General features: G+C 42.6%; 1 protein-coding gene across 1 annotated transcript in view; it reads left to right on the top strand.

Moving 5' to 3' along the window:
* The window catches only part of KAZN (kazrin, periplakin interacting protein), a 1,344,061-nt gene that overhangs the window by 313,511 nt on the left and 1,004,132 nt on the right, over nt 1–26,418 (top strand). The window contains exon 2 of the mRNA XM_061383221.1: nt 26,236–26,393. Coding sequence (XP_061239205.1) covers nt 26,236–26,393 — 158 coding nt within the window. The remainder of the gene's footprint in view (nt 1–26,235; nt 26,394–26,418) is intronic.

Here is a 26,418-nt window from a genome sequence, read left to right as displayed (position 1 = left end):
GCTGAGCGCCGAAGAATTGATGCTTTTGCACTGTGGTGTTGGAGAAGACTCGTGAGAGTCCCTTGGACTGCAAGGAGATCCAACCAGTCCATTCTGAAGGAGATCAGCCCTGGGATTTCTTTGGAAGGAATGATGCTAAAGCTGAAACTCCAGTACTTTGGCCACCTCATGCGAAGAGTTGACTCATTGGAAAAGACTCTGATGCTGAGAGGGATTGGGGGCAGGAGGAGAAGGGGATGACAGAGGATGAGATGGCTGGATGGCATCACTGCCTCGGTGGATGTGAGTCTGAGTGAGCTCCGGGAGTTGGTGATGGACAGGGAGGCCTGGCGTGCTGCGATTCATGGGGTTGTAAAGAGTCGGACATGACTGAGCAACTGAACTGAACTGAATATTCCATTGTGTATATGTACCACAATTTCTGTATCAATTCATCTGTTGATGGACATCTAGGTTGCTTCCTTGTCCTGGCTATTGTAAACAATGCTGCAATGATCATTAGGGTACATGCATCTCTTTCAATTATGATGTTCTCAGGGTGTATGCCCAGTAGTGGGATTGTTGGGTCATATGGTAGTTCTGTTCCTGCTGCTGCTGTTGCTAAGTCGCTTCAGTCATGTCCGACTCTGTACGACCCCATAGACGGAAGCCCACCAGGCTCCCCTGTCCCTGGGATTCTCCAGGCAAGAACACTGGAGTGGGTTGCCATTTCCTTCTCCAATACATGAAAGTGAAAAGTGAAAGGGAAGTCACTCAGTCATGTCCAACTCTTAGCGACCCCATGGACTACAGCCTACCAGGCTCCTCCATCCATGGGATTTTCCAGGCAAGAGTACTGGAGTGGGGTGCCATTGCCTTCTCCGGTTCTGTTCCTAGTTTTTCTTTTAAGGAATCTCCATGCAGTTCTCCATAGTGGCGGTATCAACTGATGGTACTGATGAACCTCTTTGCAGGGCAGTAGTAGAGATGCAGACATAGAGAAATGGCTTGTGGACCAGAGGGGGAAGGAGAGGGTGGGACAAATTGGGAGAATGGCACAGACACATAAATCTTATCATATGTAAAATAGATAGAAGGTGGGAATTTGCTGTGTGACATGGGAGCTCAACACTGTGCTCTGTGACAACTTAGACAGATGGGATGGGGAAGGAGATGGGAAGGGACGTTCAGGAGGGAGGGGACATATGGACACCTGTGGCTGATTCAGGGCTTCCATAGTAGCTCAGCTGGTAAAGACTCTGCTTGACTCATGTTGATGTATGGTGGAAACCACACAATATTGTAAAGCAATTATCCTCAAAAAAAAAAAAAAAAGACGACATGGAGATGTAAAAAATAAATAAAGTTGGGGATCTCAACATTCAATATGTAAGCCAATGTACCCTTCTTTTTAATAAGGCACCCCTGCCTTGTACTAGGCCTGGTGTCTCCAAGTCTAGAGACTCACTCTATCATCTTTTTCAGAGAGTAAATTTCCAGTGTTCAGTCTGGGTGGTGTGGGGAGTCACGTGGCCAGGTACACATGGGGAGGAGGGACTAGACTCTGAATTAGTTTTTCTGTTCCCAGCCCTGACTTCCCTCTGATGCTGCCAACCAGGTTCTTCTCAGCCTACTCCTCCACTGCCTGAGGGTTCTGGTTTTTCAGGGCTGTTGTCCTTCTGTTTTCAGCTGCTAGCATTTTGTTTGTGTAACCTTTCATCCTTTTCCTTTGTCTTGTGGATTTGTTGGGTTTTTTTTAAAAAACAATACTTTTACTTAGTGTCATTTTGTTGGATGCTGGGAGAGTGAGGAGGTAAATTCATGGGTTCAACCATCTAGCTCTAACTGAAAATCTGAAATGGATTTATTAAATAAATATTTTAAAAGCAATAAAAATTAAGTGAGCTTCATGCTCATTGTGGATTTCTTGGTACTGTGGAAGGGAACAGATGCATAAGTACACCATAATGGTAGGAAATAAAAAATTATCACTGTGAAACCAAAGGATGTTTCCAATCTGTATTTGCAGGTGGACATGCCTCCCATTCCTGCTTTCTATACTTTGATTCAAAGAACTCCTTACAGTGTATTACTTATTCACAGTCAGTCTCTTGTTGCAATGTAAGCTCCCTGAAGAAGCTTGCTCCCTGGAAGACAAGCTATGACAGACCTAGACAATGTATTGAAAAGCAAAGATATCACTTTGCTGACAAGTTCTGTATAGTCAAGCTATGTTTTTTCCCAGTAGTCATGCATAGATGTGAGAGTTGGACCATAAAGAAGGCTGAGCGCCAAAGAATTGATGCTTTTGAACTGTGATGTTGGAGAAGACTCATGAGAATCCCCTGGACTGCAAGGAGATCAAACCAGTCAATCCTAAAGGAAATCAACGCTGAATATTCATTGGAAGGACTGATGCTAAAGCTGAAGCTCCAGTACTGTGGCCACCTGATGCAAAGAACTGACTCATTTGAAAAGACCCCGATGCTGGGAAAGATTGAAGGCAGGAGGATAGGGGGACGACAGAATGAGATAGTTGTATGGCATCACTGACTCGGTAGACATGAGTTTTCTGAGGAAGCTCTGGGAGTTGGTGATGGACAGGGAAGCCATGGCTGCAGTCCATGGGGTCACAAAGAGTCAGGCATGACTGAGCGACTGAACTGAACATTATAATTTCTGCCTTAGAGATGGGGAAACTGAGGCTCAGAAAGATTTGCTGACTTGTTCAAGGCCTGTACTTAGGAAGTAGAGGAGCAATAATCTGAAATTCCAAAGCCTGATTTCTAACCACAATGCCTTTGTGTTTGTTGACTGAATAAATAACGGTAGATTCTTTCACACAAAATATTTATCTGGAAAAAAATATCAGTCCAAGCTAACTGGTTTCTTCATCCTTCCATAAATCTGTAAACTACCCTAAGCTAAAAATAAAATTTACTTGAGATTCAAAGTGGTTTTCTGAACTTTAGAATACAGGTAGATCAGTTCAGTTCAGTCGCTCAGTTGTGTCCAACTCTTTGCAACCCCATGGACCACATCATGCCAGGCCTCCCTGTCCATCACCAACTCCCAGAGTTTACCCAAATTCATGTCCACTGAGTTGGTGATGCCATCCAACCATCTAATCCTCTGTCATCCCCTTCTCCTCCTGCCTTCAATCTTTCCCAGCATCAGGGTCTTTTCAAATGAGTCAGCTCTTCGCATCAGGTGGCCTAAGTATTGGAGTTTCAGCTTCAGCATCAGTCCTTCTAATGAACACTCAGGACTGATCTCCTTTAGGATGGATTGGTGGAATCTGTTTGCAGTCCAAGGGACTCTCAAGAGTCTTCTCCAACACCACAGTTCAAAAGCATCAATTCTTCAGTGCTCAGCTTTCTTTATAGTCTGTAGTAAAACAAAATGCATTTGAAATGTTAACAAATCAAATGCAATTAAATAGCATGTGCATGCATGCTCAGTCACTCCTGACACTTTGTGACCCCATGGACTGTAACCCGCCAAGCTCTGATTTTCCAGGCAAAAATATTGAAGTGGGCTGCCATTTCCTACTCCAGGGAATCTTCCAGACCCTGGGATTGAACCTGAGTCTTCTGTGTCTCCTATATTGGCAGATGGATTCTTTACCACTGCGCCACCGCAGTTCAGTTCTGTTCAGTTGCTTAATAGTGTCTGACTCTTTGCAACCCCTTGGACTGCAGCACGCTAGGTGTCCCTGTCTGTCGCCAACTCCCAGAGTTTACTCAATCTCATGTCCATTGAGTTGGTGATGGGCCCATGACCCTCTGAAGAAATAAGAAGCACAAGCTAAATAAAAAAAGAAATTTGGAGATCCTGTGATATTTTATTGAAGCCCTAGAGATTGTTGTTAATTCTTGGCTAGCATCCAATCATCTCATGCTCTGTCGTCCCCTTCTCCTCCCACCTTCAATCTTTCCCACCATCAGAGTCTCTTCAAATGAATCAGTTCTTCACATCAGGTGGCCAAAATATTGGAGTTTCAGCTTCAGCATCAGTCCTTCCAGTATATATTCAGGACTGATTTCCTTTAGGATGGACTGGTTGGTTCTCCTTGCCATCCAAGAGACTCTCGAGAGTCTTCTCCAACACCACAGTTCAAAAGCATCAATTCTTCAGCACTCAGCTTTCTTTATAGTCCAACTCTCACATCCATACATGACTACTGGAAAAACCATAGCTTTGACTAGACAGACCTTTGTTGGCAAAGTAATATCTCTGCTTTTTAACATGCTGTCTAGGTTGGTCATAACTTTTCTTCCAAGGAGCAAATGTCTTTTAATTTCATGACTGCAATCACCATCTGCAGTGATTTTGGAGCCCAGAAAAATAAAGTCTGTCACTGTTTCCACTTTTTCCCCATCTATTTGCCATGAAGTGATGGGACCAGATGCCATGATCTTAGTTTTCTGAAAGTTGAGCTTTAAGCCAACTTTTTCACTCTCCTCTTTTACTTTCATCAAGAAGCTCTTTAGTTCTTCTTTGCTTTCTGCCATAAGGGTGGTGTCATCTGCATATCTGAGGTTATTGATATTTCTCCCAGCAATCTTGATTCCAGCTTGTGCTTCATCCAGCCCAGCATTTCTCGTGATGTACTCTGCATATAAGTTAAATAAGCAGGGTGACAATATACAGCCTTGACGTACTCCTTTCCTGATTTGGAACCAGTCTGTTGTTCCATGTCCAGTTCTAACTGTTGCTTCCTGACCTGCATACAAATTTCTCAAGAGGCAGATCAGGTGGTCTGGTATTCCCATCTCTTGAAGAGTTTTCCACAGTTTATTGTGACCCACACAGTCAAAGGCTTTGGCATACTCAATAAAGCAGAAGTAGATGTTTTTCTGGAACTCTCTTACGTTTCCGATGATCCAACAGATGTTGGCAGTTTGATCTCTGGTTTTCTAAATCCAGCTTGAAAATCTGGGCGTTCATGGTTCACATACTGTTGAACCCTGCCTTGGAGAATTTTGAGCATTACTAGCGTGTGAGATGAGTGCAATCGTGCAGTAGTTTGAGCATTCTTTGGCATTGCCTTTCTTTGGGATTGGAATAAAAACTGACGTTTTCCAGTCCTGTGGCCACTGCTGAGTTTTCCAAATTTGCTGGCATATCGAGTGCATCCTAAAAGATTATGTGCCACCTGGGAAGCCCCAATTAAATAGCATAGATGGGAATCAAAATCAAGAACAAGGAAAAAAAGAACAAGATTTCTTTGATAAACTTCTTCTGCTAGCCAAGAATTAACAACAGTCTCTAGGGCTTCAATAAAATATCACAGGATCTCCAAATTTCTTTTTTTATTTAACTTATGCTTATTTTTTCAGAGGGTCATGGGCCCATAAATTACACCTTTTGTTTGGAGAAGAGAAAACCCATTTACTATTGTTTTTCTTTTTCCTTACAATGATTATAGGATTCTTTTGAACATTGCCACCCCCTAGTCTCAATGGCACCCCACTCCAGTACTCTTGCCTGGAAAATCCCATGGATGGAGGAGCCTGGAAGGCTGCAGTCCATGGGGTCTCTGAGGGTCAGACACGACTGAGCAACTTCACTTTCACGCATTGGAGAAGGAAATGGCAACCCACTCCAGTGTTATTGCCTGGAGAATCCCAGGGACAGGGAAGCCTGGCGGGCTGCCGTCTATGGGGTCACATAGAGTTGGACACGACTGAAGTGACTTAGCAGCAGCAGTCTCACACCCAACCCTAATCTATACAAGAACAATTAGCATGACCCCTACAGAGACGTTAAAGTTCTGTGGGTGAGATTGGTTCCTACAGTCTTGGAAATTTGGCCCCGGGCTCAGTGCCACATAGAAACTTGATTAGTTGGTTGATTGTTAGATTGACCTCTGCTTGGGCTCTTAGTGATGCAGTTCTATTACAGTAAAATGATTTGTGGGGAGAGGAAATCTTGTTTGGAAACACGTGGTGTAAGCATTCATGCCATGAGATGGACACAGACAGTGCAGGCTTTTTCTCTGCCACAGCCTGCCTTCCAGGAGCCTTGAGTTCTCTCTTAAAATAAAGGAGAGCAGCTCATGATTGGGAACATTTTGGTCCTAAGGATATTCACTTTGATTCTTTGGAAGCAGCTCTGGCTAAAATAAAATATTGACAAGGAAGTTTGTGGATTCTTTTCCCATACTGTTTGTCTATCTGTGAGATGGTTCAACAGAATCATAATTACATGTTAAGTTACAGCAAAAGGATCATAGTTTTTCCTTTTAAAACGGTCTTGATGCCATCTGTGCAATTTGAAGTCGATCACTGAATGCATAGAACCAGGAGTCACATCAACATAGTTTTATGTATTTCTGACCATCTTGGAATGTGTCTTTCAGTTTTTTGGTGTTTTTGTTTTAATTTCTTTTGGTTTAATATTTATTTATTTGCACTGGGTTCTTAGTTGCAGCATGTGGAATCTTCTGTTTTTAGTTTCAGCATGTGGAATCTCTGACCAGGGATCTCTGGAATCTCTGACTAGTTCTCTGACCAGGGATCAATCCCAGGCCCCCTGCATTGAGAGTGTGGAGTCTTAGCCACTGGACCACCAGGTGGAAATCCCATCTTACAGCTTTAAACCTTTCTTCCACTTGAGGACATTATGCTTCTCATCAGCCCCCACCCCCTTGGCATGCTATGTGTGGGGCCCTCATCCCCGTACCCCATCGGAAGCAGAATTCAGAATCACAGCATCTTTAACATGCAACTCACTTCCCTAGATCTGTGCTCTTCACCTCAGCATGGACTCTTGGCAGGAAGCCTGCCATCCATGGAGCGCTCAGGTCTCTAAGAGTCTCTAAATTGTATTTGCATGCAGATAGCATCCTTGAGCTCCACTGCTCTGTGTCCAGCCCTGCATGATAAAATGTCCACAGCCCCTTCATGTCAGGTATTGAAGTGGTGCTGCCTCTCAAAGCACAGGAAGCTGCTCAGGGTGGTTCTGAAAAGGAAAGAACAGTCTCTTGTCAGCCACATCCTCAGACTTGGAGCTGTCCCTCTTGTCCTCCTCGTCTCTGGGCAAACACTGCTCCTTTATAGTGGCCTGGAATCAGGATTATCTGCCTTGTTCACAGCTCAGCATCTTAGAGGACATCTCATGATGGGGTGATTTCTGCAAGTGGGCCAGTCAGACAGTCAGTGCTGGAAGAGGGGAGTTTTATAACTGCCATACAAGCTCTTCACAGAGGGTGACTATTGTCTTGTTTTGGGACACCGAGCACCTTCCCGCAGGTGTTTTCACTATGGTACTGAGAGCCAACAGCAGTGTGGAACATAGTAAGGCTAGAAAGAATACTTAACATCCCAAAGTGAAAAAGAAAAAAAATTAACAGAGTGTATCTCATTTCACAATTTTAAGCAATTTAAATTTGGGTGATGCTTTCACATGCTGGCCCAGGGGCTTGGAATTGGACAAAAGTGGGTTTGATGCCACTTCTGCTCTTGATTGCCTGTGTGACATTGGACAGGGCATGTCTCTATCCTCAAGTTTCTCATCTGCAAAACTCAGGTCATCAGACCTGAGTCTGATGCTACATGTCTTTGTAGCAATTTTTATGTTGCACAGAATAAGCGTGGATCTGGGGACACAGAAAGTGTTTAATGAGCAAGAGCTGTTGCTTTTATTATGACAGAAATTTGGTACTATGATAACATTATGGGTGTGCTTAGTCACTTAGTCATGTCTGACTCTTTGTGTCCCCATGGACTGTAGTCTGCCAGGCTCCTCTGTCCATGGGATTTTCCAGGGGATCTTCCCGACCCAGGGATCAAACCCACATCTCCTATGAGGAAATAAGAGTTATTTTTATTATAGAGTGTTTGGTAAATAAATTGCTTCTATATTTGAATTGTAACAGAGCTCAACTTTTTAAGCACTCCCCAACATTATAGTAATAATTGTTTAGGTATTGTTGACACACTGATTGCAAATACTACCTGTTATCCAAAGAAAGTCCTTGGGTTTTATCCACATATGTTTGATTTATTTTCAGTTTTATATACTTGGGAATATATTCACTTTATCAATTTCTTTAATTTAGACTTCTTAGAATATCCATGATGGATTCAATTAGAAAGTGCAGGGCATGCGTGCTCAGTCGTGTCCAACTCTTTGTGACCCCATGGACTGTAGCCTCCCAGGCTCATCTGTCCATGGGATTTTCCAGGCAAGAATACTGAAGTGGGTTGCCATTCCTTGCTCCATAGAAAGTGAAGAGTAGGTGACAAATTCTATGTGAAGAACCCAAGGGCCACAACTCACCCTTGGCTGTGGGAAATGGTTGAGATGTTCCAGGACTTCAGGTTATAATCTGCAGGAGCCTCAAACTTTACCAACAAAATACAGCTACTGTTGAGCCTGCACAGTCTGGAGCCCATGCTCTGCAATAGGAGAAACCTTCACACCACAACTAAGACCCAGTGCGGCCAAAAGAAACAACAACAAAAAAGACAGCTACCGGAGAGGGAAGGAACCCAAAGCAGAGGACAGAGCAGGAATCTTCCTGGAAATCTTGTATTTTGTCTTATAATTTCACAGGAATGTTGCATTCCTTTCTGTATTTCATGGTGTTTGTTTTATGATGGAAAGAATGGCCTCCCCAAAAAGGCCTAATCCCCTTTCAGGGGACCAGGGGCGAGGGTGGGGGCATAGTCATTTCTAGCCCAGGGAATCAGTATTAACAGGAAAAGAGAGGCCAAGCCCTTGCATTGAATACAAAGGTAGAATCCAGGGACATCTGGAAAATGGATTTAGAGAAATAAGGAAGGATAAGGGAAGGAAGAAGAGAAAGGTCTTGGGGTAGAGTTCTAGGTTGAAATCAGGACCTGGAAGAAATAGCCCAGCCATGACTGTGAGCCCCAAAACCTCTCTCAGGATGCCTATCATGTGTGAACTGCACTGATCATCAAACGACAATGGCCACTCAGCTTCTTTTCAGGGAATCAGTTGGTTCCAGGAGTGAAGTGAACCTCCCACCAATGGACTGCACGTTCCATCAGGACCCCAGTTAAGATATTCAGTCTTCTGTCACCATGAGGTTGATGTGTCCTTGGCTCCGATTTCTCCTCCTTGAGCCAAAGTCCATTTTCCATTGCAGTATTTACCTGAACAGTGACACTGAAATGGAAATGTGCACACTGTGCCCAGGCAGGTCTTCTGGCTACATGATTTTGTAACAATTCCTTTCTCACAGAGTGACTCTATTGTAACTTATCCCCTTGCAGCTTCCATGAAGTTAAAGTGGAGTTGGCCTTGGTAATGCTTGGAGGTTGCATATAAAGAGAAGAGGAGCATTTTTTTTTGAAGGCCAGTAGGCCAGTGCTTGGTTAGATCCTGTCTAGGTGTGACTGCAGAATGATGGAGAATTCATTAGCTCTGTATGGTGTTTGGGGACCAAGAGGGAGACTGTGAAAGTGAGAGCACCTATTAATCATCTTTGTGCTAATTGGAGCTCATCTGCTGTTTCCTGAGCCTGCTCAGGGCTGTGTTCCAGTGGAGATGGCCTTTTATGCAGACTCTGGAGTAAACAGGCAGGACTGGCAGGCACAGACCTTTCTCGTGGCAGTGGTGGATAAAGATAGTGGCTTCAGTTTCCTCAACAGGAGAATGAAGCCAGTAGTTGTTGAGTCACTACGTCATGTCTGACTCTTTGCAACCCTTGGACTGTACCACACCAGGTTCCCCTGTCCTTTAATATCTCTTAGAGTTTGCTCAAATTCACGTCCTTTGAGTTGGTGATGCCATCCAACCATCTCATCCTCTGCTGCCCTCTTCTCTTTTTGCCTGCAGACTTTCCCAGCATCAGGGTCTTTTCTAGTGAGTCAGCTCATCTCATCAGATGGCCAAAGTATTGGAGCTTCAGCAACAGTTCTTCCAATAAATACTCAGGATTGATTTCCTTTACAATTGACTAGTTTGATCTCCTTGCAGTCCGAAAGACTCTCAAAAGCCTTTTCTAGTACCACAATTCAAAAGCATCAATTCTTTGGTGCTCTGCCTTCTTTACGGTCCAGTTGTACCTAAAGCATGCATGGCATGAAGATCCAGTGTGAGGACACATGCAGAATGTTCAGCAAAACGCTTGACAAAATGCTTGACTTATTAAGTAAGTACTTAAAGTATTAATAGCAGCTGCCATCACCCATAGTGCTGGTGTTTCTGTTGTTATCATTGCCTTCCTCTGAGCAAGGCATGGGCAGCACCAAACTAAGAAATTAGCATAGTTCCTGTGTAGTCTAGATGCCTTGAGAAATAAAAGGCAAATGGTGTAGGAGTACAAAGGAGTTCAGATGTGGGCCTTGTATTAAGAAGAGGTCTCTTGGTACAGACATCAATTCAAGCTAACTAGGGAAAGGAGGGGATTGATCATAAGGGGTCAAGCACAGGCAGCTTGATCTCAGGATGCACTGAAACCAAAGATGAGAAAGGTGTCAGGTGTGCCTCAGCTCTGTGCTGCTTTGAATCCTTACCCTTTCATGTTGTCGTCTTTCTTTGTCCCTCTAGATGTCTTTTATTTATTTATCGTTGACCATGCTGGGTCTTCTTTGCTGTGCACGAGCTTTCTCTAGTTGTGGTAAGCAAGGTCTACTCTGTTGCAGTATGTGGGCTTATGATTGCTGCAGCTTCTCTTATTGTGGAGCCTGGGCTCTTGGGCATGGGGGCTTCTCTAGCTGCAGCATGTGGGCTCAGTAGTTGTGGCACATGGGCTTAGTTGCCCCATGACTTGTGGGATTTTCTCAGACCAGGGATTGAACCCTAGTCCCCTGCATTGGCAGGTGGATCCTTAACCACTGGACCACCAGGGAAGTCTCTAGATGCCTTTCTGACAACCAGACCACACACTAGAATATGGCCACCCATTCACACAGAGTTTCCATGCTGTATGTCCAGCCACCTCACTTCACTCCATGTCCAAGCTCCTATTGTAGACCCCTGGGCAGTGTTGTCCAGGCCCAGTGGCTGCAAGTGAAATAAAAAGGGTAACATGGTGTAGGGGGCAACCCAGGGCTGTAGGCATGGACAGTTGACTTCTAGAGAACCTCAATGTTACCAGGGCATCAATCCCCTGGAGCTTCCCTTTGTGGCAGGCAGATTCAGAGGGTCAAGTCAGGACCACACCTGCTCCAGGCTCATGGGAATAAGGCTGTGGGCATGGTAATAATCATGGTGGATGGTTGAGCACTGTCACTGAATATTAACTCTAGGTTAGGCACTGTTTGAGTCCTCTATTTGCATTAATTAGGCTAAGCTTCATGACTGTGAATTAGGCATAGCTTTATCTCCATGTGACAGATAAGAAAAGTGATACCCAGAGAGTTGAAGTCATTTATACAGCTCGTAACAGATGGAGGCAGGACTTGGACTCTGCATCTCTGACTCCGAAACACACAGCTCTTGAAAGGGCCCTCTTTGATGGGAGGCAGGTCGGAGCTCCCCCAAGCTTCTCTCTGGCCATGGGTTTGGATTTGGACCCGGGCCACATTTATCTTCCACGATGTAGCGTTAACCGCATTCCCCCACCTTGGGATTTGTTCCAGCTCCCCCTCGACTTGTAGGCCATCTGCTCTCAAGCCCTGCAGGCTCTATCAGGGCCTGATTCTGTCACCACCTTGCCTGGACTTCCTTCACGCCCTTGCACTCTTTGTCTCCACCTGTGTCGTGACTTCTGCTGCATTATTGCTCTTCATTCAAATCCACATGCATTTCTCAGCAGCCACCATGTAACTCTGGGTCTCTTGAAAATATATTCATTTAAAGCAGTTGTTGATGGATTTATTATGAGCATCTCAGATCCTTGGTTTTAAGGTGTTTTTTTTTTTTTTTAATGTCTACTTTCAAACTTGACTAAGTATGTAATTCGTGTCTTTTCCATTGATGCCAGGGTAGTATATTGGGTCCTGTCTACATTTTGCCATAAGGCAAAACACAGTTAAAAGGTCCAAAATGTCATCCCTAGAGGTCAGGGACCACTAAATTGTCTGATTTAGAGGGGTATTCCAATATCATTGTTTTTATGTCTGCAATCTTGAGCTGGTCATCCAGCTTTTTTAAATTGTGGTAAAATATATATAATGGTGTTGTTTAGTCACTTAGTCATATCTGACTCTTCTGTGATCCCATGGACTGCAGCCCACCAGGCTCCTCTGTCCATGGGATTTCCCTGGCATGATTACTACAGCGGGTTGCCATTTCCTTCTCCAGGGCATCTTCCCAACCCAGAGATCAAACCCACATCTCCTACACTGGCAGGTGGATTCTTTACCACTGAGTGCCCTGGGAAGCCCATACATACATAAAATTTACCATACATAAAAAGCCCATACATAACATATAATTTACCATTTAGGCATCCTGCTGTTGCTGCTGCTGCTAAGTCACTTCAGTCGTGTCTGACTCTGTGCGACCCCACAGACTGCAGCCCACCAGGCTTCTCCATCCATGGGATTCTCCAGGCAAGAACACTGGAGTGGGTTGCCATTTCCTTCTCCAATGCATGAAAGTGGAAAGTGAAAGTGAAGTCGCTCAGTCGTGTCTGACTCTTAGCGACCCCATGGACTGCAGCCTACCAGGCTCCTCCATCCATGGGATTTTCCGGGCAATAGTACTGGAGTGGGGTGCCATTGCCTTCTCCCTAGGCATCCTAGAATACACAATTCAATAGAATTTAGTACATTCACAATGTTGTCTAACTATCACTGCTGTCTACTGCCGGAATATTTCATCCCTGTGAAAGAAAACCGTGTACCCAATAATTAGTTCATCCCTCCCTCTCTCCCCCTAGTTCTTGGCAACTACTAATCTGCTTTATCTCTGTGGATTTGCCTGTTCTGGACATTTCGTGTAAATGGAATCATACAATTTGTAGCATTTGTGACTGACTTCTTTCCCTTAGTATAATGTTTTTGAGGTTCATCTGCATTGTAACATGTATGAGAACTTCATTCCTTTTAAAGAATGCTCCACATTCCGGAATAATATTCCACTGTATGAATATACTACATTTTGCATACCCACTCATCAGTTGATGGACTTTGGGGTCATTTCTACCTTTGGCTGTTATGACCACTGAGTGCTGCTGTGAACATTCATGGGTAAGTGACTGGTTGAACACCTGTATTTGGTTCTTTTGGTGATATACCTAGGAGTATAATCACTGGTTCACATGGAACTTCTCCATTTAACTTACTGAAGAATTGCTGCTCTGTGCTCCATGGTGGCTGAACCGTTTTGTATTCCCACCAGCAACGCATCAGGGTTTCAATTTCTCTGCATCCTTGACTCCAGTATCAACTTTTGACTTGTAGAATGAGTTTTACTACAACAGTGGGGGCAAATACCTGAATTATTTAAGCTTCATTTATTTAATGAGACTATATTAAAGCAAGAATTGGAAACTGGTTAGCATTTTAACGCAAAATACATCAAAGAATTTGAGATACACGAAAAGCAAAGGTTGTTTAACATGTAGGGATAAATTTGATCATTAGTTCATATCTATGGACCATATAAATGACAAGATCATAAAATCCATGGTGCTTCTTGTGGCAGGGCTGTGCCCCATGATATGATTCATTTGGTATATTTTTCTGTAAAATGTACAATGGCCCATCTTAGTGACTTCTGGACTTGTCTGTATAAAATGAGTGTTTAGGGTCATAATATTACTATTTCATGCTTACACTTCATCTGATCTATAAAAACAGAGGCATAGTATGCTAAGCTGCTATCCCTCTTCTGAAAACATGAAGACATTTTCTGTGTACCTTCAATTTTTGCTAATGACACAAAATATTGAAACTTGTTATTTTTCCCTCTGCCAACCCATGAATGTGCTACCCTTATCTGAAACCTAAATAAATACTCATTAATATACAGTGAAATTCAAATGAGCACTTCATACAAATAAGCCTGCTATAAAAATACATGTTTCTTCAAATTTGTAGACCAGAATAACATGAAATAAATTTAACATCATTTCACATACAGAACCACCAACCAAATAAACTGGTTTTTATGATTCAATTGCCTAAACTCAGGTAGGTAAGAAAGCATATATATGGCTTTTCATTCTATAATCCATCATATATTTTAAGAACAGCATTATTTGGTCGAGATTTTTATAGGCCAAATGGAGAAAAATGTGCATAACAGCTGATTTTAGAATGATGGGCTGGTGGAGCAGACAAAGTGGAGAGAAGCTGGCTGTTTTCTTCGTTTGTTTATTCATTTTTTTCTTTTGCACAATGTTTATTTTTTCAAGCACCACTGTGTGGCTGGTGCTGTGCTTAGAACTAGATAAGCAGTGATAAACAGAAAGTACCTGGTTGCTGACCTCACAGAACTTTCAGTTATCAATTGCTACAGAAGAGGTGGGTGGTGGTGGTGGTTTAGTTGCCAAGTCATGTCCGACTCTTGCAACCCCATGGACTGTAGCCTGCCAGACTCCTCTGTCCATGGGATTCTCCAGGCAAGAATACTGGAGTGGATTGCCATTTCCTTCTCCAGAGGATTTTCCTGACCCAGGAATTGAACCTGGGTCTCCTGCATTGCAGGCCCCACAGAGAAGATGAAGCCAGTCAATTCTAAAGGAAATCAACCCTGAATATTTCACCAGAAGGACTGGTGCTGAAGCTGAAGCTCCAATACTTTGGTCACCTGATATGAAGAGCCAATTCATTAGAAAAGACCCTGATGCTGGGAAAGATTGAAGGCAGGAGGAGAAGCGGGTAAAAGAGGATGAGATGGTTGGATGGCATCACTAAGTCAATGGACATGAGTTTGAGCAAACTCCGGGAGATCATGAAGGACAGGGAAGCCTAGCGTGCTGCAGTCCATGGAGTTGCAAAGTGTTGGACACGACTAAGCAAATGAACAACAACATTGCTACAGAGCAAGCCATCCCCAAACAAAAGGATGTCACCTTATCATGCTCACAGTTTTGTGGGCCAGGAATTAGGGTATCATCCAGAGAAGGGGTTCAGCCCTGCTCCAGAGTGACTGGGCTGTCATCTGGGGTGCTTAGAGATGGCTGAAATCATATGTCTAAAGTCTTGCTTATGGCGGAAGACTGGATTCCTGGTTTTTCTCACAAAATTTAAGATCCTCTTTAATCTGCCAGAGAGGCAGACTTTAAAAGTTATTCACATTAATAACTATTACAATGAAGACAAAGTACAGGCTTCTTTCCAGTAATCAGGCCTTCTTGATTGCAGATGACAGAAACCCAATCCAAATGTGTTAATGAAAAGAAGGAAATTTAGCGATCCACCTGAGAAGTCTGTGGCTGAATCCCAAAGCTGTAATGATAATATCAAGAATCTTGTTCCCTGTCTGTGGATGAGAATTCCCTCTTCACTCCACTGGTTTTATTCTCAGGCTGGGGCTCCTTAGTTGATGGCTAAGAAGACCACCAGCTGCTCCATATTCTTAGCAAACTCAACCAGTTTAGCAAACTCAACTGGAAAAGAGGCTTTCTCTTTCTTAATAGTTACATAGATGATTCTGGAATTAAATCTTGTTAGGAATGTTTCGGAGAAGGCAATGGCAACCCACTCCAGTACTCTTGCCTGGAAAATCCCATGGAAGGAGGAGCCTGGTGGGCTGCAGTCCATGAGGTCGCTAAGAGTCGGACACGACTGAGCGACTTCACTTTCACTTTTCACTTTCATGCATTGGAGAAGGAAATGGCAAGCCACTCCAGTGTTCTTGCCTGGAGAATCCCAGGGACGGGGGAGCCTGGTGGGCTGCCATCTATGGGGTTGCACAGAGTTGGACACGACTGAATCGACTTAGCAGCAGTAGCAGCAGCAGGGCATGTTTAGATCACAAGGCCGCTCCTGGACCAACCACTGTTGCCTTGGAGATGAAATGCTTTGGATGGCAAGGTCTGTATGACATGTTCACCTCTATGACCTGGGAATAGCATCAGCCCTACATGAACCACAAGTGGAGATGGGTGTTTCTCCAAGATGGAATAAGAGTTTCTTTTATTAGAAGAAGAGGGAAATAGATGTAACCAGACAAATTACATGAAGTACCCATAAGGGCTTCCCTGGTGGCCCTGGTGGTAAAGAACCTGCCTGCCAATGCAGGAGACATAAGAGATGTGAGTTCAATTCCTGGGTTGGAAGATGCTCTGGAGGAGGGCATGGCGACCCACCCCAGTATTCTTGCCTGCAGTATCTCATGGACAGAGGAGCCTGAAGGGCTATAGTTCATAGTGTCACAAGAGTTGGACATGACTCAAGTGACTTAGCACACTTCAAGTATTCTTGCCTGTCTAACTCAGTGAAACTATGAGCCATGCCATGTAGGGCCACCCAAGGCGGACAGGTCATAGTGGAGAGTTCTGACAAAACGTGGTCCGCTGGAGAAGAGAATGGCAAGCTACTTCAGTATTCTTGCCTTGAGAACCCCATAAACAGTATGAAAAGGCAAAAAGATAGGACACTGAAAGATGAACTCCCCAGATCGGTAGGTGCCCAATATGTTACTGGAGAAGAGTGGAGAAACAACTCCAGAAAGAATGAAGAGACAGAGCCAAAGGGAAAACAACGCCCAGTTGTGGGTGTGACTGGTGGTGGAAGTAAAGTCCAATGCTTTAAAGAACAATATTTCATAGGAACCTGGAATGTTAGGTCCATGAATCAAGGTAAATTGGAAGTGGTCAAACAGTAGATGGTAAGAATGAACATTGACATTTTAGGAATCAGTGAACTAAAATGGACTGGAATGGGCAAATTTAATTCAGATGACCATTATATCTACTACTGTGGGCAAGAACCCCTTAGAAGAAATGGAGTAGCCCTCATAGTCAATAAAAGAGTCCGAAATGCAGTACTTAGATGCAATCTCAAAAATGACAGAAAGACTTAGCACACACATGAGGCTAAAAACAGAGTGATCTGTCTTGAAGAAGAGGTTCCTCCTTGTGTTATTACTTCTAATTATTCAACTTACACTTATTGCATTTTCATTTTGTATGATGCACTGGACTCATTGTAACTGGAATATAAAATGAATAGACAAATGGGTACTGGAGGGTGTTCAAGAGATCTTGGGGTTCATCAAGGGAAAAGATATGACCACTAGGTGGCAGTAGCTCACACAGGCTTTATTGAGTGACCCTTTGGTAGTTTGCATGTGAAATCCTGCACAGCCAGAGACTATCCAGAAATGCAGAAGGTCAATACTCAGAGAGGAGGTGGGCAAGGAACTCATGGGGGAGAGAGGGGTCCTCCAGGGGACTTAGGTGTCCAGGTGATGTCACTCACCAGCACAGTCTGGGTCAGAGACCAGTAGGGTCTTGGGGTCTTTATGTACCAGGGCTTATCTCACCAATGGCTAGCAGAGATTAGGCACAGTTTTGTGGGGTTTGCAAAGCAGTTCGTGTATGAGTGCTAAGTTGCTTCAGTTGTGTCCAATTCTGCGACCTTTTCAACTGTAGCCTGCCAGGCTCCTCTGTCCAAGGGTTTCTCTAGGCAAGAATACTAGAGTGGGTTGCCTTGCCCTCCTCCAGGGAATCTTCATGACCCAGGGATCAAACTCAGGCCTCCTGCATTGCAGGTGGATTCTTTACTATCTGAGCCATCAGGGAAGCCGGAGACTTCTCTTTATGTCTTCTGCATTGGCAGGTGGGTTCTTTACCACTAGCCCACCTGGGAAGCCCTTGCAAAGCAAACAGGCTCTAAATAGTTAACAATCTGCTTATTTAGTCTGTATTTAAAATGTTTGGATGTAAAACATTTGCGTTTGGCACCTGCTGCCTTTTGAGCTAATGGGTCTCAGCCTGCAGTGAAGAATAAACACCGTAGACTAATACATAGAGACCATCTTGATTTATTTATATAACAAAGATTCAGTAATTACACTCAGTTACAAACATAGCAACTAGTTATTATCAGTAAGTTAAAGGCTTGAGGTACAAACTAGAATAATCATAATAGTAAATACCATGTAATAGTTACGTGCCACGTGCTTTGTGCAAATGATCTCATTTATTGTAACTCTCAGAAACCCTGTGAAATTGTTCCTGTTATTATCCCCACTTATAGATGGGGAAGCTGAGGCCTTAAGCAGCTTACTCAAGGTTATACAGCTAGTTGGAGGGTGGACAAGATTGAGACCAGGCTTCTAGAATCCATACTCTCAAACTGACTGCCAGAGCATCTTTAGAGAGCTGGATCATCTTTCTTGGTCTCGGTTTTCTCACCTTTAAAACTATGAGGATATCACCAAGTGATACCCCAAAGCCAGCCTGACACTCTTTATGCCTAGGATTGCTCTGTGTGGTACCCTGGGTGGAAACATCAATTCAGCCTCCTCCTTGGCTACATCCTGAAGGAAATGATGAGAATGGAATGGCAAGAGGTAGGAGACCAGTAGGACAATATGTTTGCCCAAAGGAGAACACAGCACAATGGAGCAACAAGGGGTGTGTGGGGTGGAGGTGGTATAATGCAGGAATTCTGTGTGCAGGCTCTGCGTAGATATGAGTCCTGTCTTCTTCGGACTAGTGCATGATCCTTGATGAATCTCTTAACCTGAGCGTCTTCATTTGTATGATAGGAACGATGATAATGACACTTCAATAGAATCATTGGGGTGACTAAGTGAGGTAATGCCTATTAAACATGTAACACCATGGTTGCAAATATTGAGTCCCCATAGGTGTTTGCTGTAATATTATTAATAATAATTATTATTATCAGTGAAGGAACTATGTGATGAAGACAGAAGATTCAAGAAGTATAGATAGGGGAGCATCAGTGAAGGGCTTCAGTCCTAGATATTTTTAGTACATGAAATGTTTACTGTGCCAGGCACTCTGCCATCTGCTTAGTTTACATTTGCCAAAAAAGAAAAAAACCCTCTAGACTTGTTCCCTGCCTTTACTTTTATTGTGTCCCACTTGGCTGGTGTTGGTGGTATAACACCCCACTTGTGGTGGTGTTCTCTAACCAGACATTATTCTGGATCAGGAGTGTGGGTATTGTGGCAAGATTATGAGAATGGGAGTTGGAAAGTCATGTCATGGCCTTGGGTCTCATCTGTTATGCATGTTTCTGAGCTTCAGATTCTGCATCTATGATTTATCTTTAACAATAATAACAGCCAATATTTGTTGGAAGCTTACATTGTGCTGGGCAGTTATATTATATAACTGCCAGTTATGTAAATATCAGAGCTGAGTGTGAACTCAGGCTTCTGGTCCTAGAACTCACATTATTAGTGCCTCATCATTGTGCACAGAGGCTTTAAAAGCCCCTGATATGATAGACATTCAATAAACTGTAATTCTTATAATTATTATTATTTAGGATCCATACTCTCAAAACAACTATATTTATTTGTCCATTAAACTTTTCCCAAGTGTTTCTTCTTTGCCAAGCACCTGTGATACATGGTGAACAAAATTCCATTATTGCTTTCGAGTCACCATCTAGTCCAGAGACTGTGTAGCAGTCAGCATTCATGAGGTTCTGCTGCTGCTGCTGCTGCTGCTGCTGCTAAGTCACTTCAGTCACGTCCGACTCCGTGGGACTCCATAGACGGCAGCCCGCCAGGCTCCCCCGTCCCTGGGATTCTCCAGGCAAGAACACTGGAGTGGCTTGCCATTTCCTTCTCCGATGCATGAAAGTGAAAAGTGAAAGTGAAGTCGCTCAGTTGTGTCCGACTCTTTGTGACCCCATGGACTGCAGCCTACCAGGCTCCTCCGTCCATGGGATTTTCCAGGCAAGAGTACTGGAGTGGGGTGCCATCGCCTTCTCCCCATGAGGCTCTGCTCCAATAAAAAATGCCGCTCTCCCTCAGTTTTGGTGCTTTATAGTAGCAAGGGTTTGCTTTTCACTTGCATGCCTTCTACATTCTGACAAAGGGGAAAGAGCAATAGTGGAACCACATGATGACTTTTAAAGTTTCTGCTTGGACATGGCATGACTCATATCTGCTCACAATTATTGGCTAAAGCAAGTCACATGGCAAATCCTGACATCATTTAGGACAGGAAGTTTGTGTCTCCACAGAGAAGGGTCCCTAGGGAGGGCTTTACAGGAACAGGTTCAAGAGGAAGAGTTTGGGAACCAATAATTAAATCCACCACAGATGGATTCTTAGGCAATTACAACATAATATGGTAAGTTCTATGAAAGAAGAGAAGGGAATGTTGACACTTTCAGTGCACCTTGAATTTAGCACAAAGTGAAATTTAGTGCATATGTTAGTTACTGAGCCTCGATTTTCTGGAAAAAGAATAGAGAAAGCCTGTAATAGATGCATTCTGAGAATTGCAAATTCACTAGCTTGGTTAGAGTGAAATACATTGACAATAATTCTTTCCTTCCAAGCAATCACATGAGTTTTGTTAATAGCAGTGTCTATAGGCAAAGGACTTGGGAACTGAGGTATTCTCAGAATGACGTGGGGAGAAAGGCTTGTTGGTGAGAACACTATGTCCATGTACTGGAAGGTAGGGGAAGGGAAGGCAGGATGGAAAATGAGGCATAAATCATGCAGAGATTGGTGCTAGATTCTGTTAAGTTATTTGGATGCCTTATACTTCAGTGAGAGTTCCAGAAAAATATCTACTTCTGCTTTATTGACTATGCCAAAGCCTTTGACTCTGTGGATCACAATAAACTGTGGACAATTCTTAAAGAGATGGGAATACCAGACCACCTGACTTGCCTCCTGAGAAATCTGTATGCAGGTCAAGAAGCAACAGTTAGAACTGGACATGGAACAACAGACTGGTTCCAAAATGGGAAAGGAGTATGTCAAGGCTGTATATCGTCATCCTGCTTATTTAACTTATATGCAGAGTACATCATGAGAAATGTTGGACTGGATAAAGCACAAGCTGGAATCAAGATTGCCAGGAGAAATATCAATAACCTCAGATATGCAGATGACATCACCCTTATGGCAGAAAGCATAGAACTAAAGAGCCTCTTGATGAAAGTGAAAGAGGAGAGTGAAAAAGTTGGCTTAAAATTCAACATTCAGAAAACTATCATGGCATCTGGTCCCATCACTTTATGGCAAATAGATGGGGAAACAATGGAAACAGTGAAAAACTTTATTTTCTTGGCTCCAAAATCACTGCAGATGGTGACTGCAGCCATGAAATTAAAAGACACTTGTTACTTGGAAGAAAAGCTATGACCAACCTAGATGGCATATTAAAAAGCAGAGACATTACTTTGCCGACAAGCTTTGGTTTTTCCAGTAGTCATGTATGGATGTGAGAGTTGTACATAAAGAAAGCTGAGCACTGAAGAATTGACGCTTTTGAACTGTGGTGTTAGAGTCCCTTGGACAGCAAGGAGATCCAACCAGTCCATCTTAAAGGAAATCAGTCTTAAATATTCATTGGAAGGACTGATGCTGAATCTGAAACTCCAATACTTTGGCCCCCTGATGTGAAGAACTGACTCATTTGAAAAGACCCTGATGCTGGGAATGATTGAAGGTGGAAGGAGAAGGGGATGACAGAATATGAGATGGTTGGATGGCATCACTGACTCAATGGAAACAAGTTTGGGTAAACTCCGGGAGTTGGTGATGGACAGGGAAACCTGGCTTGCTGCAGTCCATGGGGTTGCAAAGAGTCGGACACAACTGAGTGACTGAACTGAACTGAACTGATAGCTCAGTGTGCTCCAACCTTCCTGTGTGCAAGTAAGAGAGAAAAGATATATAGAGTGTTTAAAAATTTATAGTCACAACTCCAAAAAGTTGTTTGTTGTTGTTTTCACCTTTCTATAATGAAATTCTACTTGGATCTGGAGCCAACATTTCAACCGATAATGACTCAGTCCCTTCTGCTTGAAAACTTAGTACCTTCTGCATAAATAATAAATAAATTCAAATTACTCCCCCGCCCATTCTCTTTCTCTTCTCTCTGGGTTATTGGGAGGAATATATACAGTAAGTCCCCTAAATATGAATTAGTTCTCTTCTGAGAATGTGTTAAGTTTAATTCATTCGCAAGTCCGACAGAGTTAGCCTAGGTACCCAACTAACACATTTGGCTATATAGTGCTGTACTATAATAGGTTAATAATACTTTTCACACAAATAATACATAGACAACAAATAAATGCAAAAAAAAGTTTTGATCTTATAGTACAGTGCCTTGAAAAGTACAGTAGACAGTACCTCAGCTGGCATATTGGGACTGGCATTGAGTGAAGAGGCAAGAAGAGTTACTGAATGGAGGAGGGAGAAGAGGTGGGAGACAGTAGAGCTGAAGGATCATCAGCAATTAGGAGACAGGGGCAAGCTGAAATTTCACTCATGCTTGATGTTTATGGCATCAGTTCTGGGTTCTTGCTGGAACCAGAAGCATAGCACATCTTTGAAAGTTTGCAACTTGAAAGTTTGTATGTAGGGGACTTAGTGAATTATCCTATCTTGGGGTCCATGAATCTCCTTCTGGGTACTTCTGGACTCGCTGGAGATATATCCAGTCTTCATTATGCTAAGGGAGACTGGAGGTGGAAGAGTGAGGGTGGTAGGGCAGTAGTGCCGTCTCAGATCCTCTTGGACCTGAAATGTCATGCGACTGTTGTTTCTACCCTCATATGGGCAGGTGCACTGTGAGGTTGTCCCCCCAAGTGCCCAGGGTAGGACATAAGACTTTGAGTCACTCTGCTTTCAGATCCCCAAATCTATCTGAGTGTTTTTCTACCATCTCCTTCTGAGTTCAAGGATTCAAGTTAGGCAGGAATCAGGTCCCATACTTCCTCTCTCTGTTCATCTTTCTCTGTTTTAGCCAAGCTTATTCCCTAGTCCAGGAAAGTATTTTAGAGCCTTCTTGTGCAATGAAAATCTGCTCTGATGTCATATTCTGTATTCTTCCTATTTCATGGCTTGTAGCTGCAACTCTATGCTCAGTTGTCTGAGACTGATTCTCTATTGCTCAAAATCATCATTGATTTATTTTCTATTTGTAGTGCTTACTCTGGGATTGCTTGGTAGCTCAGCTGGTAAAGAATCCACCTGCATTGCAGGAGACCCTGGTTTGATTCCTGGGTCAGGAAGGTTCCCTGGAGAAGGGATAAGCTACCCACTCCAGTATTCTTGGGCTTCCCTGGTGGCTCAGGCAGTAAAGAATCCATCTGCAATGAGGGAGACCTAAATTTGATCCTCGGGTTGGGAAGACCCCCTGGAGGAGGGCATGGGAACCCACTCCAATATTCTTGCCTGAAAAATTCCATGGATGGAAGGAGTCTGGCAGGCTACAGTCCATGGGGTCACAAGGAGTTGTTCACAACTGAATGACTAAGCACACAGAAAGGACAGTTAACATTTCTTTTAATGAAAGTCTGTTGGTGAAGTTTTTTCAGCTTTTGTTTATCTAAAAAAGTCGTTATTTCACCTTCATTTTTTGAAAGATACCATTATTGGTTATAGAATTCTAGATTGACAAGTGTTTTTTCAGTATTTTTAACAGTCATAGATTCTTTTCTGGTTTTCATAGATTTTGATGACAAGTCTGATATCATTCCTATCTCTCTTCCTCCAAACGCAATATGCCTTCTTCTTCTGGCTGATTTTAAGATTTTTGTGGACTTCTCTGGCAGTCCAGGGGTTAAAACTCTGTATTTCCACTGGACAGGGTGTGGGTTTGATCCCTGGTCAGGAAACTAAGATCCTCCATGCCATTGCCAAAAAAAAAAAAAAAGATTTTCTGTTTCTCACTGTGTGTTGATTGTTTAGCAATTTGATTATAATATGCCTTGGTGTCATTTTCTTTGTATTTGTCTTGCCTGAAGTTTATTGAGATTCTTGTATTTAGAGGTTAATAGTATTATCAAATTTGGAAAAAATATTTTTCACTATTTCTTCAAGCATTTTTTCTGTCCCTGCCACTACCCTACCCCCTCAGATTCCAAGTGCATGTTTATCAGACAGCTTTATATTGTCAAAGAGGCTCTGTTTATTCATTATAGATAGTTTTATTATAAAATTTCAATTTCATTGATATTTTCTTCTTCATTGTTTAATCTGCTAGGCATCTCCTCTAGTAAAAATTTCATTTTAGATAATGCATTTTTCATCCTTAGATGCTCTATTTAGTTCTGGTCTAAATATTATATTTTTCTCCTCATCGTAATACTGTTTTATTTTACAACCTTGAACATACAAAGGATATCTATAGTAGCTATCTTAATAGTCATATTTTCTAATGCTATCACTTGTTATTTCTGAGTCTGTTTCTATAAACTGATTTTTCTCCAGGCTACAAGCTACACTTTCTTGTTTCTTTACATGTCTAGTAATTTTTTATTGAATACAGAGGCTTATGAATTTTGCATTTTGAGTGCTAGATTTTGTTATGAAAAGTGAAAATGTTAATCGCTCAGTCGTGTCCAACTCTATCTGACCCCATGTGCTGGAATCTGCCAGGCTCCTCTCTCCATGGAATTCTCCAGGCAAGAATACTGGATAACCAAGAATACTGGGTAACCATTCCCTTCTCCAGGAGTCTTTCTGACCCAGAGATCGAACCTGAGTCCCCTGCATTACAAGCACATTCTTTACTGTCTCAGCCAGCAGGGAAACCCAGATTGTGTTATACCTCTACAAAAAAAAAAAAAAAAAGCTCATTTTTCTTTCCTGGTAAGTATTTTAGTTACGGGCAGATCAGTTTGATCCTTACAAGGCTTACTTTTAAACTCCTTTTGGGTAGACCTGGAGTTGCCTTTATTCTAAGGATCATTTAGCTTTATTTCTAAACCTTTATCCTTTTCGAGTCTCTGCTGAATGTGCTGTGAATTCCAACCAAGACCCTCCGCTTTGGCCAGTGAGCATAAAAACAATTTGTTTTCCTGTAAGATCTCTTGGAATTATTGGGCTTACAGCTCCCCAAAATGTGACTGTCTTTTTCTAGAACTTTCTCTTGCCAGATATGTAGGGTTTAATCTTACCCATATATAGGATTGATATTTAGCCAGCAACTCAGAGAGACTCCTGTGCAGATTTCTAGACATCTCTGTGTAATTCCTTCTTTCTTAGTGATTTGTCTTGCAAATTAGAGCAGACTTAGTCTTTCCAATCTCTATCTTCTCAATTCAGTGTGAGGGCTGGGTTCTCCTTGAATTTCTCTTCCCATGCTGTGGTCTGGACATTCCATTTTTGCAGAATGCTGGCGATGATAGAACTCAACTTTTTCATCTTTTCTAAAGGATCACAGTGTTTTGCTGTTGTTCAATGTCTAAAAGTATTTGTTTCTGATATATTATACAGTTTTCTAGTTATTTGCAGCAAGTGGGTAATCTGAATATTCTTACTCCCTCATGATCAAAGGTTCTCAGAGTGATTCTATTGAATACTAGTTTTTGATAATTACTCTGCATCCTCAGAATGGTGATTAGTGCAGTGATTTCCTGAGAATGTGTAGGTTTTACTTATTCTTGGTTTGAAAGGATAGGTTTACCTGAAAGTTATAGAAATTCAATAAGGAAAGAAATTTTATTTCAAGGGAATGTAAGGAAATTAATTCACCAACATTTATCAAGCACCCTCTAACTTTTAGGACCTTTCCTAGTTATTGGGCATATACCAAACATAAACCAAGAGATTATTTTGAAAATCTCTACTCTTACCACATTTACTATGGAGAAAGCAGAAAAGGAGGTAAAAAGCATAAAAAAGTGAAATCTTAAAATCTGTACTATGTTAGATGGCAAGCGCCACATGAATGGTAGAGAAACAATAGTCCTCCTGGTACACGTGTGGTACTGATTGGAAAACATGGCCAAACTATCCCTTCATTAAACTTAATGATAGAGGCCATCTGTTTAGAGGTAAAATAGCCAACTGTATTACTGTAAATGTAAATCTACTATAGAGCTCTCCCCTCATGCCCTACTAATCTCTGTTTAATTCATAAACACTTATGTGTCATCTTCATAGAAGTATTTGCTAACTTGTTTATTTTCAGTGACTGGCAGAAGACAACTCTCCATGAGGGTAAGCATCCAGTCTGGTTTTGCCCACAACTGCACCCCCAAGCATTTCCATATAGGCTCATGATTTGGAGAGTGTTCAGTCTATTACCCGTTAAACACGTGTGTTGGAGAGACCCATGGATGTAAGGGTTCTTGACACCTGCCTGGGTTATACCTTATGTGTTCACCCTCAATTCTCCCTTCAAAAATTATAGCCAATTTCTCTTTGAACGTTACCTACTGTAATTCGACTTTCTTTCTTTTTTTTTTTTTGCAGCAGTCCAGTCACTGCACACCCTAAATGACCAGATATCCCATTTTATTGTCACCAAGTCAAAGGCGCTGGAGGAGGACCAAGACCCTTTTCTTCCCACTGAGAAGGAGACACTCAAGAGTTCCATGATATTGATGAGGCACCTCTTAATGGATGCACAGGTACAAAGATCAATAAATCCTATAC

The sequence above is a fragment of the Bos javanicus genome, chromosome 16, assembly GCF_032452875.1.
Source record: "Bos javanicus breed banteng chromosome 16, ARS-OSU_banteng_1.0, whole genome shotgun sequence".
Lineage (NCBI taxonomy): Eukaryota > Metazoa > Chordata > Mammalia > Artiodactyla > Bovidae > Bos > Bos javanicus.
The sequence above is the reverse complement of the archived record's forward strand: the minus strand, read 5'-3'. Positions and strand labels throughout refer to the sequence as shown.